Source organism: Acinonyx jubatus, chromosome E1, assembly GCF_027475565.1.
Source record: "Acinonyx jubatus isolate Ajub_Pintada_27869175 chromosome E1, VMU_Ajub_asm_v1.0, whole genome shotgun sequence".
NCBI lineage: Eukaryota > Metazoa > Chordata > Mammalia > Carnivora > Felidae > Acinonyx > Acinonyx jubatus.
In genome coordinates, this window is record NC_069397.1 from 37,363,479 (window position 1) to 37,382,733 (window position 19,255).

The 19,255-nt window shown below is 53.7% G+C and overlaps 1 protein-coding gene across 1 annotated transcript in view; it reads left to right on the plus strand.

Annotated features, from left to right (window-relative positions):
• Nucleotides 1-19,255, plus strand: part of LASP1 (LIM and SH3 protein 1) — a 39,541-nt gene that overhangs the window by 13,114 nt on the left and 7,172 nt on the right. Inside the window, exons 3-4 of the mRNA XM_015078537.3 lie at nt 3,844-3,928; nt 11,150-11,257. Of these exons, the coding sequence (XP_014934023.2) occupies nt 3,844-3,928; nt 11,150-11,257 (193 nt within the window). The remainder of the gene's footprint in view (nt 1-3,843; nt 3,929-11,149; nt 11,258-19,255) is intronic.

Genomic DNA, 19,255 nt, shown 5'->3' on the forward strand with positions numbered 1-19,255 from the left:
CCAGTAGGAGGAATAGATGTCTGCCTGCCTTCTTCTGGCTTAGGGTTGGGGCTCCGGGGGGGCAGGGTAAGAGATTGGAGGTTCTGGAGCTCCTCTTTAATCTAGTTAATCTAATGCAGGATTAAAGTCTCCCCCACGTCCCCCCTTCCTGCCAGATTAAGCTGCGTGAACATCTAGGCTGGTCTCCCCTCCCTTCTGATGCGATTGGTGCTCTGGCTGTCAGGGGCTAAAACCTGGGGGTCGTGGTGTCTCCAAAGAGAGGGTGATGAATACCCGACAGTCCCGTCCAGAGGCACTCACTGCCTGTTGGGAGGGTCTCCTGATGCCCTTCTGGTGGCCTGTCGGAGATGTGTGAATGTGGCCTGGAATGTGGGCTGTTATGCGTGGATCTTCTGGCTCCAGTGTCTACGGGACGTGCATCACTGCAGGGGGCCCATCTATGTATTCATCGTGTGTGAGGAACAACACAGCATGTATGCTGTAGAGCCTCAGAACTGCAGTGGGGGGGTGGGCGGTGCATGTCAGGTGCACGTGTCTGGCTGTCCTTGGGCCACTGGAACAGGAGCTCCATTTTAACCTTGTACATTCAGGGGGTGCCTGAGTGGCTCTGTCCTTTAAGTGGCTTTTTTAAAAACATTTTTTTTAACGTTTATTATTAAGAGACAGAGAGAGACACTTTTTAATCTTTTTTAACGTTTATTATTGTTTAAGAGACAGAGAGAGATGCAGCATGAGCGAGGGAGGGGCAGAGAGAGAGAGACAGACAGACACAGAATCTGAAGCAGGCTCCAGACTCTGAGCGGTCAGCATAGAGCCCGATGCGGGGCTTGAACCCGCGAACTGTGAGGTCTTGATCTGAGTTGAAGTCAGACGCTTAACCACCTGAGCCACCCACGCGGCGCCCCAAGCGGCGGACTCTTGATTTCAGTTCAGGTCACGATCTTGTGGTTTGTGAGATTGAGCCCCACGTCGGGCTCCATGCTGACAGTGCACCTGCTTCTGATTCTCTCTCCCTCCCCCCACTGGCGCTTGCTCTCTCTCAAAATAAATCAATAAACTTAAAAAAAATTTTTTTTTTAATTAACCTTGTACATGTAGGCAAATTAGAAACCCCAAGTTTGCAGATTCGCTCCAGAGCACATGTGTTTGCTGAGCCTGCCAGCCTTCCCCCCCAGATGCTAAGCAGTGCTATCTCAGAATTGACCTTTCAAGTTTTGGGCCACAGCTGCTGGGATGTTTTCCTTGTGGCGCCCTTGCTTCAAGACCTCACCTCTCTCTGCCACAGGATTCTCTACCTGCAGATGCTCTCCTCACCATACCCCGCACCCCGTGACACCTTCAGAAGGGCTCTGATCTGGTGGGAGGGTCATCTCTGAAGCCTTCCTTGCCAGGACCTCAGGGTTAGCTAGTTCCGCTGGAGATCTTACTTGGATCCCTCCTGCTGTCATCTTTCTAGTCTCTAGGAACAGACTCCTGGTTGATCCTCCCTTTTTCTGGAACTGCTAAGCAACTTTGAATGGAGCTCCTCAGCTGTGGGTGGCCCTAGCTTCCTGCAGCTGGGCCAGGCCTGGGGACCGGACCCGTAGCCTTAGCCCCATAGTCATCCACGGGCCATTTCTGTTGCCAGCTGCAGGCACCTGTGTTTGCTTTTCAGTCTCATCCCTCCCTCCCTCCGCGGAGGGAGCTGAGGGCCTGAAGTGACCTGGGAGCCAGGACCCAGGTGTGGCAGTGGAGGCTGGGGTGGGGGTGGGGGGACAGAGCTGGAATCACCTAGGTCCAGGACAGTGAAACCAGCCCAGAAGCAAAAAGGATTTGCCAAAGTCACCCGGAGAGTCAGTGGCAGGACCAGAGTCCAGCACTGTGTCCATTCTGGTCACACACTCCTCCTCACCTTGGTTTAGTTGTGCAAATCCAAAGTCCTACCCTTCACAAGTGGTGGCTCACAGGGAAGTTATGTGTTTACAGGTAGCACTGGCTCAGGGTGGTGCCAGCAAGAACCTCCCAGCTCTGGGGAGCACACAGGACTGGGGGGGGGGGGCGCGCTCATTTCCGGCTCTAGGGCGCATGTCAGCCCGCTGGGATGAAACATGCCTGGAAGGAAGCAATCCGTCTCTTACCTGAGGACAGTGTGTGAATCGGAGATCTGCAGGTGGTCACAGTCATGGTGAGGTGAGGTCACCCAGGGCTGCAAAATAGCCGGACCTCAGCTCCCTTTCAGAGAAGCCACTCACTAGTCCCTGAAATAGTTGGGACCCATGTGGCCCCCTAGCCATTTTACATACCAGCACATACCCACAAGCCACAGTGATTCAGTGCTACGTCTCCTCTAGCTGGTTTGGTGGGGGACTTCGTGATGACCCAGTGGGATGTAGGAGATCCAAGTTCTAGTCTTGGTCCAGCTTCAGTGCCTGGTGTGACTTTCATGTATGCAACAAATGTTCGTTGAATACCAGGTACTGTTCTAAGGAGTTTGAGGTTAATCAGTGGACAGAAGAGGCCAAAAACACCTCGTTTCCTGGAGAAGTAGAGAGAGGACAATAAACCGATGTGATAAAGAAGTTAATTATGATAACAGATAAGTATTAAGTGCGTGGTCCCAGCACGCTATTTCCTCCTCTGGGAAATGAGGAGGTATGACTGAGTGATCCTGGAGGTCACTACAGGCTTGGCTGTGAGGGCTGCCCTGGTTCCAGCTACCTCCAAGCCAGCCCTCTTTCTGGGGAACAGGCTCCTGGTCTGTCCCGTGTCTGCCAATTGGAGGGTTTGGCTCAGGATCCTGGGCCCTGGGCAGACTGGGTGCAAATTTAGATGCTACCACTTACTGGCTGTGTGCCTTGGCCACATTGTTCGACCTCTCTGAGCCTCAGTTCTGCCTTCTGCCAAAGTGGGAAAGTAGGGCATTTGTGAGGATTTGGTGAACTAAGTAAGGCACGAGGAGAACATCAGCCTTTGTTACGGCGTTAATCTGGCACTTGAGGGCCTCAAGCTGACTTTCTGAGTCCAGCTGATTTCTCACCTCCAGTTAAGTTAGCCCTTGTTGGCCCTTTGAAACACCACTCTGGATGTGTGCATTTTCTCTCTTTCACCACCTCCCCCAGGAAGCCCCCCCCCCCCGATATGTATGTCCCATTCTCCTTTACTTCTTCTTTTTTTTTTCTTAAGTTCTTATTTTAATCATCTGGTGTTCATCACAGGTGCACTCCTTAGTCCCCAGCACCTATTTTGCCCATCCCCCCACCCACCTCCCCTCTGGTAACCATCAGTATTCTCTGTAGTTAAGAGTCTGTTTCTTGGTTTCTCTCTCTCTCTGTCTCTCTCTTTTCCTTCTTTGCTCATTTGTTTTGTTTCCATTCCCTTTTACTTCTGTCTCCATACCCCCCCTGCCCTTCCTCTGCTTGGTCCCCATTTCTGGTTTTAGCTGAAAGCTTTGTCCTGACCTCTGCTCTATCGTCTCCCCAGTCTGGTTGGGCCGTCCTGGGTGGCCCAGGCCACTCAACCTCCCTGCACACGAGATTCTAAGGCGTGGATTATCCCCAAATAAGGGCCATCCGAAACCCTCAGACACTGTCCCTAGGGCCTCCCTTTGGCTCAGGACACCTCTCCATGGCCGGCCAGCCACTCGGGCCTGATGTTGTCTTCCCATTTCCGCCCCGGCTAAATCTGAGAAGCGCTTGCCTCCCCTCAGCCCAGGGTGATGCACATCGTGCTTGTGCTGCTGGGGCAGGGACAGGGGCTGCTGGCGGAGAAGAGGAAGTTTCCAGGAGAGTCATGTCTCCGAGAAGCCAGGAGGCTCCTGCCCCTTCTCCAGAGTGACCTCTACTCTGTTTTCTCTCTGTCCTGCAGACACTACCCCAAGCAGTCCTTCACCATGGTGGCTGACACCCCGGAAAACCTCCGCCTCAAGCAACAGAGCGAGCTCCAGAGTCAGGTGAGGGGGCGGGGCTGGCCCTGCGGCCTGACCGGGAGGGAGGGCTGTTGTAACCCTTGGATTTGGCAAGGGCTCCTTCCCCCTGTGGTTACGAAGCAAGGCCAGGGTGCTGAAATCCTGGTACTTGCCTTGTCTCCCTGCCCCCACCCAGGCACCAGTTGCTTCTTATTTCCTGCCTTTATCAAAGGAGTGGAGGAAGGCATGCCCCCTCCCCTTTCTACCTAAAGCTGGCTGGGGAGGTATCGGTATCTGATTCTTTCTGCTCCAGGAACTATGGTGTGGCCTCTAAAGCCCACTTCCTCCAGGAAGCTGTTTCCTTCTCCCTCCTCTCCATTCACAACCCAACCCACCCCCCCCCCAACCCCCCAAAGGAGGGGACTCACTTCTCCAGGCTGGTGCCAGCTTGAGGTCAGTCGGCTCTTTATGGCCATGTCTCCGAACCTCCTCCACCCCTCAGAGGGCCGCTGGGAAGGGGGCCTCGCCCTGGGCGGCCTGTCCTACCTTTGTCTCCTTGGGCCTGATTTTCTTGAGCACTTGCTTTGTGGGGAGTGGTGCGTGCCACTGGGGGTGGGGAGAGGGGGGAGATGGATTGGTGCCCCAGGGAGAACTCGGTCTTTAGGGGACACTGAGGAATAAGCAAAGGGTCCAGAGCCCTGAGACCTGAACAGGTCACTCTCCCTAGTGGTCTGGGAGGGCTCCTGGGACAAACCTAGGCTGGACTGTGAAGAGGGGGGCAGGGCAGGACGGGGCTTCTGCAGAGACCCCCTGAGGGACTTAGCCAAGTGGGCAGGGTGCCCAAGGCCAGGGACATGTTGGGAGGTCCCCCTGGGCCACAGAGGGGGATCTCTCCTGATCCCTCCGGAGTGGGGCTCCTGCTGTCTGATGTTAACATGACCTCTCTGGGGCCCTGTCTCCTAGTAGGTCGCGTGGAGGAGAACCAGCCCTGTGCTGCCTGGGGCTGTGGGCGCACTCTCTCCCTGACTCCTCCCGGCAGCTGTGAGGAAGGTGCTGTGTTTTTCCCGTGGTGCAAGATGAGGAAACAGAGGCCCAGAGATATTAGGGGGCTTGCTAAGATCAGACAGTGGTAGTAGGGGTAATAACACTGTGAACCACTAACTTGTTGAGCCTCTGATGCCTGGGCATCGAAGCTCCCTTGGTTCTCAGCCTGTGCGGCTGGCAAGGTCGCTTCTAAGGTCACTTCTACTTTAGGAAGAGGGAAGGGATGCTGCTGACTTTGAAGGCCGGTTTATCTAATTCTGAGACTTGTGCTCTTTCCCGTTTTCCACCCAGCTCCCTAAGGAACACTGTCTCCACTTTGATACTAAACACGATAGTTCCTCGTGCTGCTGGGAACATTTATAGTTTAGCAAGTGCTTTTAGTTACTTTGCCTCATGGATCCTTGACCCCACTCTGGGGGATATCAGATGAGGGAACTGAGGCTTTGCCTGTTGACACGCCCAGTAAATGAAGTTGCAGGGTCTGGCCTCTGGTTTTTCCACTCCCAAGTACAGTGACCTTGACCATGTACAGCCCTGGTGAGGCCTGAGGCTCAGGCCTCCCCTGTTTCCCACAGCAGCTGGGAGCAAGTAGGGGAAGCTGGTTTTTCCCTCAGCAGCAGCTTACATCTGCCAGCCCAGAGGCGGACCCTGCTTGGCGTGAAACCTGTAGTTAAGGGGGAGCCGGTATGGATACCAGACCCCTGCCAGCTGAGGAGGTCAGGGTGGTCCAGCTGGCAGGGAGAGGGGCTGAGGCAGCTCTGGGGCCTGGGCCTAGTCTACACAGGGAAGATTTTGGCCAGACCCTCCTTGGTCAGCCGCGTACTACCGCCCTGGCCTCCCAATCCAGTAGAAGGCCCCCTGGGGCCAGAGGTGGAGGGGGCTTCGGGGGGTGGGAAGGCCACAGCATCCAGGGCGACCCGGACTCCCCCCCACAGCTTGAGAGAGACGGTCAGATCCCCAGTTGGTGGGGGTCCCATCAGAGGAACCTGGAAGAAGAGGTATGGGGAGGGGACATTAGGTCTTTGGAAAGGTGTGGGTCCAGAGGTGTGAGAGTATGTGCACACACTCAGGCTGAGGCCAGGGCAGACACACACACACACACCTACTCTCAGGAGGAGAAATTCAAACCCTATTAATTCCCTCAGCCTTTGTCAGTCCCACAAAAGCACAGCTGTAGCTCTTTTTGCCCCTGGAACCAGATCCCTGAGGGGCGGGGTCTGTAGGAGGAAGCGCCCGGTGCTCAGGCTCCAAAGGTTCCTCTGCCTTTGCTCCCTGCTCCCCAGGGGCCTGGCCTGCTGCTCACCTCTTGGGCTCCCGGGCTCCTCCTGTCTCTCGGGCAGGCTGAGGACCTTGTGAGAATGGCGGCCCATTCTCCATGTGGTCCTCGCTGAGGGCCAGGCCCTGACCTCATTTAATCCTTATGACCACCTGATGAAAGAGAGATTGTTTTGTCCCCATTCTACAGATGGGGACACAGGTTTAGAGAGGCTAGGCCCCTTGCCCAGAGCCCAGTGACAGAAGCAGATTTCAAACCCTTTGCTCTTACCAATTCTGTAGTCTGACGTGGTGCCCAGCCTGGTACTCTTGACCCACAGGATGCCGTTACCAGTGGTGGGGGACAGAGAGAGAGAGAGAGTGTGTGTGTGTACACACATGCACACACACACACACACACAGACACGTGCGTGCATGTGCGTACTGGAATACAGATTCCTAGGCCCTACCCAAGAGGTTTCTGGTTGGTAGTTCTGGGCAGGGCCCAGGAATCTGCATTTTGACTGCCCTGGTGATTCTCCTGAGCCTTTTGGACATACTCAGAGCCTTAGAGCTGGGCTGGGGGGCAGGCAGGGAGTGGGTGGAACTGACCCCAGCTCTCCCCTTGCTTCTGCCACGTGGGGTGTGAGTCACGGAGTCAGGGCTCTGGACTGGGGTAGGTGGCGGGTGGGGGCAGGGCCCCTGCCTTCTTTGCAAGCCTGGTTCTGTCTTCCTTCTACCTCGCCCCCAGCTCTGTGGTCTGAGCCTGGCCGCTTTTCTCTCATAGCTTTTTTTCCCCTCCCTGGTAAAATGGGGACAGCAAAGCCCAGTCGCCTGGAGGTCCGGGGCTGGCCGATGCACTGGGTTTGGAAGGGATGAGTGGGCCTGACCGGGGGTGGTGACAGGTTCTGGCTCCTGTGGCTGCTGTGGGGGCAGGGCCTGCTAGAGCAGTCTGTGGCTGGCAGGAAGGGAAGTGGGAGCCTCCTCTGCCTACCCTGCCCCACCCCACCAGGGTGTCAGTTGGTCTCTTTCCAGGGCCCCTTCCTGGCCTGGGTGCGTGTGTCTCAGCCCTCTCCTCTGGAAGCCGCTGGTGCTATTTCAACTTTATTTGTTTTCCTGTCTCCAGTTTGGTTCCCAAAGTGGTACTTTGGGTGTCTGGGACACCTGGAGCCTCCCTTGTGGAGGAGGTAACCACAGAACTGACCAGAAATGACCTTCTGGGTGGTCCTGCCCGGGCCTGGCTGAAGCAGGGAATGGGAGACTGGGGCCCAGCTGTATCCCCTACCGGAGGTAGCTCTCCCACCTCCAGCCCCCAGGCTGAGCAGAGAGGCGACATCTTTGAGGTGGGGCTGAGCTGGGGGGTGTCTGTGTGGCCCTCTGAGGCCCTGCAGAAGTGCAAAGAGAATGCCTCTTTCATTTTTTCCCCCATCTCACACCCCCGTGGTGCTGGGCAGTCCCAGCACAGAGTGAGAAATGCCCTGAGGCACAGGAGAGTGTGGTCTGTGACCAGCACAGGAGGCAGCATACTGGTGTCACTCTAATGTTTAGAGATTTATTTTTGAGAGAGAGAGAGAGAGAGAGAGAGAGAGAGAAAGACACAGAATCTGAAGCAGGGTCCAGATTCCAAGCTGGAAGCGCAGAGCCTGATGTGGGGCTCGAACTCACAAACCTTGAGATCGTGACCTGAGCCAAAGTCGGACGCTTAAGCGACTGAGCCACCCGGGCGCCCCACTTCTGTCACTCTTACCTAAACCAGCTGAAGGTCAAATCCTGGGTTTGCCACCACTAGCTGTGTGACCCTGGGCAAGTTATTTCACCTTCCTGAGTGAGCCTCAGTGTCTTCTTCTGGAAAATGGGGCTTACCTTTCTGCAAAGGTTATTGTGAGGATATTAGTATATATTAGGCATTTAGAACAGTTCCTGGCATAGAGTCAGCACTCAATAAATGTTGACTATTAACTATTCTCCTGGAAAGGAGAGGAAATGGAGCCTGGGCACAATGAAGCTGGGGAGTAGACACAATGACCTTTTCATGAATGCTTCCAGCACTGACTTTTCCATTAGTTCTCCTCCCCATCTGTGTCTGTCTAATTTTAAAACTGATTTCTTTTCTGTTAGAAGGGGGTGGGTTACATCGTATGGGCGCCCAGCACATAGTAGGCACGTAGTCGGTGGAAATTGTTGGTATTGTATTTTTTTTCCAGAAAACAATTTTTTTTTTTTTTTTAAGTCACGATCTTTTATGTTACGTCAGCAACGCAGTTATGTTCTAAATTATGCTGTTGGGAGATTTCGTGTTTGTTCAGTTCAGTCACCACTCGTGACAAACACTTATATTTGTACCTCCTTTGCTCGGGCATCAGATCTGGCCCCGCCTTGGGAATTTCCAGGATGGGAGGCCCAGGCAGTTCCTAGGCATGGAGTCATCCGCTCACAGTGCTGAGTTGCACCCTGACCCTACCAACAACTAGGCTGAATGACCTTGGGCAGGTCCCTTCCCTCCAAGACCCCCATCACGTCCTGGCGAGCCATCCCAGATGAGGGCAAACACTCCTGCTTGGGTGACAAGGAAACCCGGACAGAGGGGCTCTAGGCAGCGGGGCCCTCCCCGCACTCCTGGCTCTCGACCTTTCTCCCTGTGCACCCACTCCAGCACCAAAAGGCCTCTCAGAGAATGTTTCTCACCTTGATTCTTCATAATTAAGGCCTGCAGGTACATAAAAATGGTCACAAACTCCAGAGCTGGGTGGGCTCTTAGAGATCAGCTGGCCGGCCCCCGGTTCAGGGGATTCCAGAGAGGGAGACTGACTTACCTAGTGACATAAGCAAAGAGGTGCCGAGCCCAGACCTCCCTCCATCCTTTCTCAGCCCCCATTCCACCCCAGCCCCGCCCTATCTGGCTGCCTGTGCCAGGAGTGAAATGAATTCTCCTTCCCCGGCAGGGAGGGAGAGGCAGTTCCTGAGCTTGGGAACTAGCTGATGTCATTGTAGTGTCGCCATGGCAATTATTCCCCTGGATTAGGGGCCTGACCCTTACAAGGCCAGGAAGTGGAGGAGAGAATGGGGGTCTGGCACTTGTTCAGCACTTTGAACGTTGACAGAGCACTTCCACGCTTGCCCTCTCAGTGGGTATTGAGCCCTGCCTTGCTTCAGGATGCTTCAGGATGCAGTTGCTGTGTGAGGGCCACTGTCTGTAGTCTGTACCATTGATTGGAATGAGTGGTACTATCTCCATTTTACAGATTGGAAACGGAGGCTCAAGAAGTTAAGTCATTTGCCCGAGATCACTTAGCAAGTGGGAGACTGCGCCCGTGTTAGCCAGCTCCCTCTGGCTCTTTGCCCATGCTCGGTGACGGGAAGCCCCCCTCTCCGTATTTTAACTGATTGCTGTGACAACCCTTTTACAGATGAGGAAACCGAGGCCAGAGACCTTGGATTTGGGGCTTCTGCATCTGGAGCTGTAATTTTCTGGCTCTAATGCTTTCCCCTCCCTAATGCCCCTTTCCCAAAGGGTCCCTCTACCTCCAACACAAAAAGTTGCCCTGCTGCTCCAGGTCTTCCTGGAAGAGGTGACGCTGGAGGCAGTTCTGGGCCCTTGGGGTGGGTCAGTACTTGTATTTACTGCATTAACTTCCGGTCTGATGGGAACTAGCACATCCAGGCCTTTGATTTTAGTCTGGATCAGAACGAAGGAGCTTCTGAAACCTTTTTAGGATGAAGAACCCCATGGGTGGGTAAGCTGGGCTCCAGACAGTGGACAAGGACCTCTGACCCCTGGGGGTTGTGCAGAGGAACTGACAGGTGTGGCCACAGATTTATACGTGTGTGTTGTCGGTCGGGTCAGGGTGCAGCTCAGCCCTGTGGCCAGATGTCTCCATGCCTGGGAGCTGCCCAGATGTCCCATCCTGGAAACTCCCGAGGTCCTGGGCCTCGTGTCCTGGGCTGACCTGCTTCTAGGACAGTGGAGCAGCCCCCATGGAGGAAATCCAGGCAGCTGGTGGGGTTGGAACAGCTGGCTTCTGAGGGGACAGTGAAGCCTCTGGAAGCCGAACGGTTCTCTGTCCCATGGGCATTCCCAGCCTCCATTCTGTGCTTCAAACCCCCCAGGAGAAAACAAGATATTTTTCATATTTCAATTCTATTAGTGTTCAGGAAGTCCTTTCGTACGTCCGACTTGAGTCCCTCTATACTTGAATTTCTGTGGATTTCTCAGAAGAAGAAGGCAGTGGTGGGGTGGTAGGAACCCTGTTGTGAGGTCCTGTCTGTCCCCCGCCAGTTTCATCCCCTCATGTGGCATTGACCTTAGAAGCGGGCCTGGCAGTCTCCAGGAAGCTGCCAGGCCTGTCAAAGACGCATTGATGGAGTCTTCGAGTGGCTGTCTCACTGCCCTTCTCTCTGGGTGCTAACTCTGTCCCTTGGCACAGCCTTCATTCGGCTGGTCGCTTAAACACTCCTCCGGGCTCTCAGTGGGTAGGGCCACATCCTGGCCAGGGCTGTCTTTGGAGCTCTGGAAAGAACCTTCTTCCTATAGCTTGCAGGCAGGATAGGCTAGCGGTGAAGGGTCAGGAGTCCGGCAGATGAGAGTTTGCACCATGGTGGCTCTGGACATTTATTGCCAAGCTGTGTGACCTTGGCAGGGGACTTTGCCTAGCTCTGGCTCAGTTTCTTTATCTGTAAGATGGAGCCAATAATAGAACACGGTAAGACTCACATGAGAGAATTCACGTAAAGCACTTGGTGCTCGGAATGCCCTGAATACGTGTTAACGGGTTATTGTTAGCCGCCTAACACTTCTTGGCTAAGGCTTCTGCTCTGCGTTTGGGGGTGGGTGATAGATGTCGCTGCAGGGGGATTTCTGGTCGGGATCTCTCTCCTGGCCGGTTGCCGCCTCAAAGGTGGCCACAGGCTGGGGCCCTCTCTGCTGCCCCTGCCTTCACTCGAATCCCTTTCCCCTCCTTGGTCCTCCAGGTGCGCTACAAGGAGGAGTTTGAGAAGAACAAGGGCAAAGGCTTCAGTGTGGTGGCAGATACACCGGAACTCCAGAGAATCAAGAAGACCCAGGACCAGATCAGTAACGTATGCTCCCCTGCCCGCCGCCTTGGAACCTGCACTGACCTGCTGCCCTCCCCGCTCCTCCCCTCCCTGCCGGTCTGGCAGGCATGAACGAGGCCAGTTCGCCGCTGTTCCCCCGGCCCTTCTGGGTGTGCCTGGGTGGCAGCCGCTTGAGCAGAGGGAAGAAGGGGTGTGGGGTTCCCAGAGGCCTTTTTTTCTGTGCACCCGTATTCCCCTGTTCTGCCCTCTGCCCACAGAGCATGTCTGCCTTGAAAGCACCATACTTCGGGGGGTACGTGGACAGGATGGGCCTATGTGCTACATCACTCCCCACCCTCTCTGAAGTTTTTCCTTTGTTTCCTTTCCCCTCCTGGCTATGGTGGGTGTCAGGGTCCAGACTGACTGTTTTGTCTAAGCGCAGAGGTCATAACTGGGTGGCAGGGGTGGGGAGGGGCCAGCCTCCCCCTCGTCTGTCTCTGGGTGCTGACATTGCAGTCATTTCCGCCCTCCCTCGGCCTCCTCCCCCACCTCGGCCTGCTCTTCCTTCCTGTGTAAAAACCCCAGCTGGCTTTGCCGGCTGGCCCCGTATCCCCTGGGCTGGGGATGGTCAGCCGTGTGTGGCTGGGGCAGGACTGGGTATAGAGAGTGGGTGGTAGATCGATGGGCCCATGGCACCTGTGGCCAGGGGATCGGCATTGGTTTCCTGCTTGGTAGAGCCAGCGGCCAGCAGCCAGCGCAGCTCTGCCTTTGTGGGGAGGCCGCCTGGGGGGTTTTGGGTATGTGGGGGCGGAGCACTGCTTTGAGCCACAAGCACAGAACATGGGCTGCGGACCCGTGCACAGGGTCCCGGGGCACAGAGTTGCAGTGTGGGCCTGGCCAGCCTCGTCTGGGAGGTCCTACGAATGGACGCCTCGGCAAACAGTTGTCTTTATGTCTAGAACAGGGAGGGGTCAACAGGTTGCCCAGTGTCTCTCTGGGCTGAGGGCCTGGGTGCCAGGTGGTCCACCTGGCGCTCATCCCTGGGCTCCACAGGCCTCCCCCTTCCTCCGCCCGGCCTCCTTGATGGGGCTGTGCTGGGAAAGGGCTCCACAGCGGCTCAGGTGGATTTCAGAGCCAGAACCTACCCTGGGAGCACCCGTCACGCCCAAGCCCATGGCCTTCAAACTTTGCAACCTACGCTACGAAATACATTTCACATAGCGACGCCCCAAACGGGCACGCTTGTTTATTTAGAGAGAAAAGCAAGTCAAGACTTTCGTGAAAGAATCCTTACTACTTGGAGAGCGTTCAGATATCTTCTGTTTTATTTTATTTTGCAAAGATGCTCGTTGCAGACTTAACCGAACGGGTAACAGAGCGGGTTTTGCCACGAGGCTGTTGCCCTGCAGTTTGAAATTTGTGGTTTGAGGAAATGGAGCGCTTCCTTTGGGCTGGGAGGGCTCTAATCCACACCACCACCGCCGCCACCCCTCCCCTGGAATACACACATAAATAAAGCCTGTTTCAGTTGCTTCTTTATAAGCCAGGGCCTGGCCCTACACCCTAGAGCTTCCCTGCTGATGCTGCCCAGACCGTCTGGAGGGTAAAGAGGGTTAAAGAAGGTCTATGCCTTCCAACTCTCCACATGGCAAGTGGGAGGGAGGGGGCAAAGCCTTGGGCAATGGGGAAAACCTGGAATGGCTCACAAAGCTGGCATCCTGACTCCCCAGCTTCTGTGGCTTTCCACTGCGAGGACACGTGCTGTCCTCCACAACCCCAGCTCCCCAGCACATCCCCTCATTGCTTCCAGCCTGTGGGTTTTAGAGGGCAGAAGACGAGCAAGCCCAGTCATCTCTGCCTCCCTCTCTGGAAGGCTTCCAGAGTATTCCCTACCCAGTTATTGGAGGTGTTAATATCTGAGGAGCCCTGGTAACAGAACTCACTGTGGCCAAGACACCTACACCTAAGGAGATAACTATCTTTTCGTTAACCACAGGGCTGCAATTAGCTGATTGTCCTCTGCTCTGAGTTGGGGGAGGTGACTTGAACCTGACCCGATTCTGCTTTTGCAGCTTTAGCTGGGACCTCTGAGGTGTGACCACGAACCTGGAAGACGCTTGGTTTTGGTGAATGCAGTTAGAGTCTGTCAAATGCGGGCCTCCAAACACCTATGCTACAATCACGTGGAAAGGTTTATTAAAAATGCAGACTCGGGGTGCCTGGGTAGCCCAGTCGGTTAAGTGTCCGACTTCGGCTCGGGTCATGATCTCACAGTTTGTGAGTTCAAGCCCCGCCTCGGGCTCTCTGCTGTCAGTGCAGATCCCGCTTCCGGTCCTCTGTCTCCCTCTGTCTCTGCCCCGCCCCTGCTTGCACTCTGTCTCTCTCCCTTAAAGAATAAACATAAAAACAAAAGCAGTGAAAAAACTTCACCAAGCCCTCGTCAGAGGGTGTCAGGCCTGGCCACCTCCCGAACTCTAAGGGAACTTGAAGCTATGCTTAGAGCCATTGTTCAATTGTCCCAACCTCCAGAAGAGTTTTGGGAAAAGATAGTGTTTAGAGCCACACCTTTTGTTTTGTATCCAAAATAGCATCCTGTGTATAGTTTGTCACTCACTTCCCAGGTTAGCTGTTTCCAGGGAGGTCAGAGCATCTTGCAAAGAGATGAGATTTGCCTCCCTGGAGGAATATATGCTCCAGATTAGAGGATTTACAAGCAAGAGCATTTTGAAAAAGTGGCTGGTCTCCCCCGGTGGTGTTTCAACACTTTGGACGTGTGTGGTCTGTCATCCATCAGATCAGTGTTGTCAATGTTATTGTCATTTCTGTAAAGGCAGACCTGTCTCCTTTCCACCTTGTGGCTAAAGAAGAGGCAAAGAGGAAAGCTTGGTTGAAAGATTGGGCCATTGTGGGTACTGAGAATGTGTGAAAACTTTTGAGGCAAGGTGCTAGTAAGTTATACTTCTGGGGTGATTGTGTCTTCATGAAAGGCATCAAAAGCGTTGCGAGGCCAGGGATGGCCTCTGGGATGCAGTGTATCCTTCTGGAATCCTGGCCTTTGGTCATGAGCTCTAACGGCTGTAAGGGACCGGGGAATTTTCGTCGTGGACACCCTTTTTCTGGAAGCCCCTGCCTAGTAGAGAAGCTCTGCTTTTATTTGCCTATGTCTCTACTTACATGATGATTTTCTGTATACAATTCTTTTCCTTCTTCTGTGAAATGTAACAACCCGGTAACACATGCAGTAAACACCTCTGTGTATACTGATCAGTCAAGAAACAATATTACTGAACTCCTCTTACAAGTTTTCAAAGTGTTAAAAACATAATTCTCCTGCAGTGAGCACCTATCATATATTTCACTTAATTATCCTGGAGGGTAGGAAGGCAGAGGTGATGCCTCCTCGGTGAAAGAAAGTGCTGGATGCAGTTAGATGCAGAGCTGGTCCATGACCTGCCAGTATCTGTAGAACTGGTTAATGTTCTACAGGACCATAAAACCATAAACTCTGGGAATATCTTTGCCAGGGACAGAAATGCTTTGCCTTTCTGTTAGTTAAAAATAATCAGCAGGGCTGGGCACCTGGGTGGCTCACTCAGTTAAGCATCCAGCTCTTGTTTTCGGCTCAGGTCAGGATCTCACAGTTCGTGGGGTCGAGCCCCACATCAGGCTCTGAGCTGACAGTGGGGAGAGCCTGCTTGTGGTTCTCTCCCTCCCTCTCTGCCCCTTCTCTGCTCGCTCTCTCTTTCTCTCAAGATAAAGAAACATTTAAAAAACTAATAGCTGGCAGTGCATATTCTGTAAGTTAGCTTCAGTCTTTAGAATCTGGGCGTAATCAGTAGTAAATGGTGAAGTCAAACAAAAATTCCATCCCCAGGGTCAAGTGACCTGGAGGCAGGCTTGTGGGACAACCCTCTGGGGTAATTTTTGAAAACATGTGCTGTTCTTTTCTTTATAAGTTTAATATGGAACCATGCATTTCTTAAAAAAATTTTTTTTTCCAATGTTTGTTTATTTTTGGGGCAGAGAGAGACAGAGCATGAACGGGGGAGGGGCAGAGAGAGAGGGAGACACAGAATCGGAAACAGGCTCCAGGCTCCGAGCTGTCAGCACAGAGCCCGACGCGGGGCTCGAACTCACGGACCGCGAGATCGTGACCTGGCTGAAGTCGGACGCTTAACCGACTGCGCCCCCCAGGCGCCCCTGGAACCATGCATTTCTAAACACTATAGTTTTGGGTTTCCTGACTTTGAACATCTAGTAGGTATTCTTTTTGTGTCTTTCTTCCTTTGGTCGACAGGACCCGAAATTTCAAAGATTCAGGCACAGGGCGCCTGGGTGGCTCAGTCGGTTGAGCGTCTGACTTTGGCTCAGGTCACGATCTCGTGGTTCGTGAGTTTGAGCCCCGCATCGGGCCCTCTGCTGTCAGCGCGGAGCCTGCTTCAGATCCTCTGTCTCCCTCTCTCTGCCCCTCTCCCACTTGTGCACACTTGCTCGCTGCCTCTCAAAAATAAGCAAAACACTAAAAAAAAAAAATTCAGCTGCGTATTCGCGTGTAGCTATAGCTCACTCTTTTTCATCGCTGGGTAGTGTTCCGTTTAATGCTTATATCGGCATTTGCTTGATGCTGGTGTTTGTGTGGGGTGGAATTGCTGGGTCTTAGAGTTTACGACCCTTCACCTTACCAAGTAATGCTCGTCTATTTTTCAAGTAGCTGGACTGACTTACCCTCCCGCCAGCAGTGATGAGAGAGTCTCCACAGCTCCACGTCCTTAGACGTACTAATTTTAGCCATTTTGATTGTATATCATGGCATTTCACCGCGATTTTAACTTGCCTTTCTCTGATAACTAATGAAGGTAAACGGATTTACATTTGTTTTACTTATTTATTTAAAAAAATTTTGTTTAATGTCTATGTATTTTTGAGAGACAGAGACAGAGCACGAGCAAGGGAAGGGCAGAGAGAGAGGGGGACACAGAATCTGAAGCAGGCTCTAGGCTCTGAGCTGTGAGTGCAGAGCCCAACGTGGGGCTTGAACCCATGAACCATGGGGTCGTGACCTGAGCCAAAGTCAGATGCTTAACTGACTGAGCCACCCAGGTGCCCCTATTTATTTATTTCATTTCATTTCATTTCATTTCATTTCATTTCATTTCATTTCATTTCATTTTATTTTAGAGAGAGACAGAGAGAGAGAGAGAGAGCACAGGCTGGGGAGAGGGAGAGAGAGAGAATCTCAAGCAGGCTCTATGCTCAGTACAGAGCCAGACACGGGGCTCGATCCCACAACCCTGGGATCAGGACCTGAGCTGAAATCAAGAATCAGATGCTCAACCAACTGAGCCACCCAGGCATCCCAAAGATTTACGTTTGTTTTAAAAACAAAATGTTATTAGTCTGTAATCGGGAACAATATTGCACGGTAGTTGAGAAGCAAGGGTGTGATGTTAGAGCTGGATTCCGATAACCCACCAGTTACCCACCTCCAAGCGTCCGTTTCCCCACCTATAAACTGGGGGTGAGGGTGCTACATAGTTGTAGGGCTGGCTGAGAAAAGGAAATGAGTAATCCATGTAAGGGCACAAAACAGGCCCTCAGCAAGTGGGAGACGTTATAAAAAATGCACCCTGGCTGCTGAGTTACTGATTCCATTCAGAGCCTATGTTCCCCTGTTGACCATGACGTAGAATCATGTGGCAGCATCGTGGGGAGTCAGACCTTGGTTTTCCACCAGCGTGAGGAGAGCAGGGGCTCAGAACACAGAACGTCGGCTAGCAGAGAAAATGGGTTTCTGGAGCTTTGGAAGGGACCCCCAGCTGGTCATCCCAGAGTCCTGGCTAGCAGGGGCCTGGGCCCCTCAACCCACGTGCACTTGGATCTTCTGGGCACAGAACAGGGTGTCCTTCCACGGTGGCCCACAACAGTTCTTAAGCTGGGGATCTGCTGACAGCTCTGGGCTTGTGGTGGCCCTCCCTTCGGGGCTTTTAGAAGGTCAGAACTTTAGGCGCGCCTGAGTGGCTCAGTCGGTTAAGCATCCGACTTCAGCTCAGGTCACGATCTTGCGGTCCGTGAGTTCGAGCCTCGCGTCAGGCTCTGGGCTGATGGTTTAGAGCCTGGAGCCTGCTTGATTCTGTGTCTCCCTCTCTCTCTGCCCCTCCCCAGTTCATGCTCTGTCTCTCTCTGTCCCAAAAATAAATAAACGTTAAAAAAAAAAAATTAAAAAAAGGTCAGAACTTTGCCGCATGTGGAGCGGGGACCAGCCAGACCCCCAGAGTCTGGAAAATGTTTCTTTCCCTTTCGGATGTGCGAACACCCTTTAACCTGCCAATTTGCTTCTCCCATCATTCGGTGGGTTGGCAGAGCAATGACAGAAGTTTCTCACTTGCTGGGGGAACGGAGGGAGAGGAAGTGGGGAGTAGTGGCCCAGGTGGCCCAGACAGAGGGACTGTACCCTGCTTTTCTCAGGCCACTTATCCCTGCCATGCTGCCTCTCCTTCCCTCAAAGTTAGGGGGACCTTGTGCTCGTCATCCCTGTCGCAAGGGAAAGGTGTGCTTACTCATAGTTATTCCAGAACAAGAAGACATGGCCTGGGACAAAGGGCAGACTTGGGCCTGTGGTCACCCTGCTCCATGCCTGCCCTCAGGAAAGGACCCGTGTAGCTGTGACTTTGTCCCTGTGTCCCTTTGTCCCTTATTGAGTAATGAAAGCTCTGTCTTGGGAAGGCATTTAACTTCTGAGCACATTTTCCTCTTCTGTAAAATGGGAATTAAAGTGTACCTGCCCAGCTTCTCTTTTCAGGGGGACTATCCCCAGGGCCAAGGGAGATCATGTGCAGAGAGGCTTTTTATGCACTCAGTGTGAATCGCTGAGCAGATGCGAAGGTTATTAATATTAACAGTAGCAGGTGATATGTGCATGGGTGCTGGGGAGGGTTCCTTTGTGTTCGGGCTCGCCACGCCTCCATCCACCTGGGGCAGCTGGCCCTCATGTTATCAGTATTGACTCCTGTAGTGGCTGTGTCAGAAGCAAGGTCGATTCTACCAGCTACTTGTGGAAACACGCCCCCAGCACAGGCCTCTGTCCTCTTCCACACATGCACTTCCCCTTCCCTGGTCACTGGCTCCTGGGGTCAGGCGTCTTTTCCTTCACAGAAAGTAAACACAGGAAGCTGACCTTTCTAACCCCCAGGACAAAAGTCGGAAGGGCAGTTGCCTTGCGTGCCTAAAGGCCCCAGGAGGGTTGGCCCCTCTCCTTATCCCCCTCCCCACCAGTGGACAGGGGTCACTGAGGGAGTGGGGCTCGGGGACACTTGCCTTTTGCTCTTGTCTTAGGAATCCAAGAGCAGGGCACTGGCCCTGTGTCTGAGAACTTCACCCCTGGGTGCCCTTCTGGGTGGGAGTTGAGGGAACCCAGGGGTTTTCAGTCCGGCCAAGACTGGCTGCCTCCCCCTGAGGAATGGGCTCAGCCCATTTTGCCATTTGGGTGTGAGTCCCCCCTGGGGCATGACGGGAAGGGGCAGGGCTGGTCCTGACCCAGACCCCTAAGTGAGGCCCTGCTGCCTTTCCAGAGGATGGCCAGAAGGGACCGCCCTGGGCTGGGACAGCTCCTATCAGGCCTTGGGGCACAGAATCACTAGTTCCTTCTGCTCCAGATAACAGGGCAGGCTTTGCTCTCCTCCCTTCCTTGATGAGGAGGGAGGACCCTGCATTTCTTGTCCTGCAGCCTGGGATCCTCAACAGAGCCCTGTGAGGTCACGCCCACAGAGGCAGAATTACCTAACGCTGAAAAGCATAGGCCCTGGAGTCTGCGTGATCTTGAACAACTCAGGTCTGCGTGATCTTGAACAACTCAGCTCGTCAGTGCCTTGGTTTCCTTCTTGTGCATTAACTGGGGACCGTCACATCCCCCCTCGTAGGTGCTGACAAGTTAAAACGAGCCCATGGTGCATCACCTGTAGCACAGAGCCTGGCGCCCGGCAGGTAGTCAGGGAACAGGAGTTGTCACCCTGCAGCAACACCGGAGGTAGACACCGATGCCCTCTC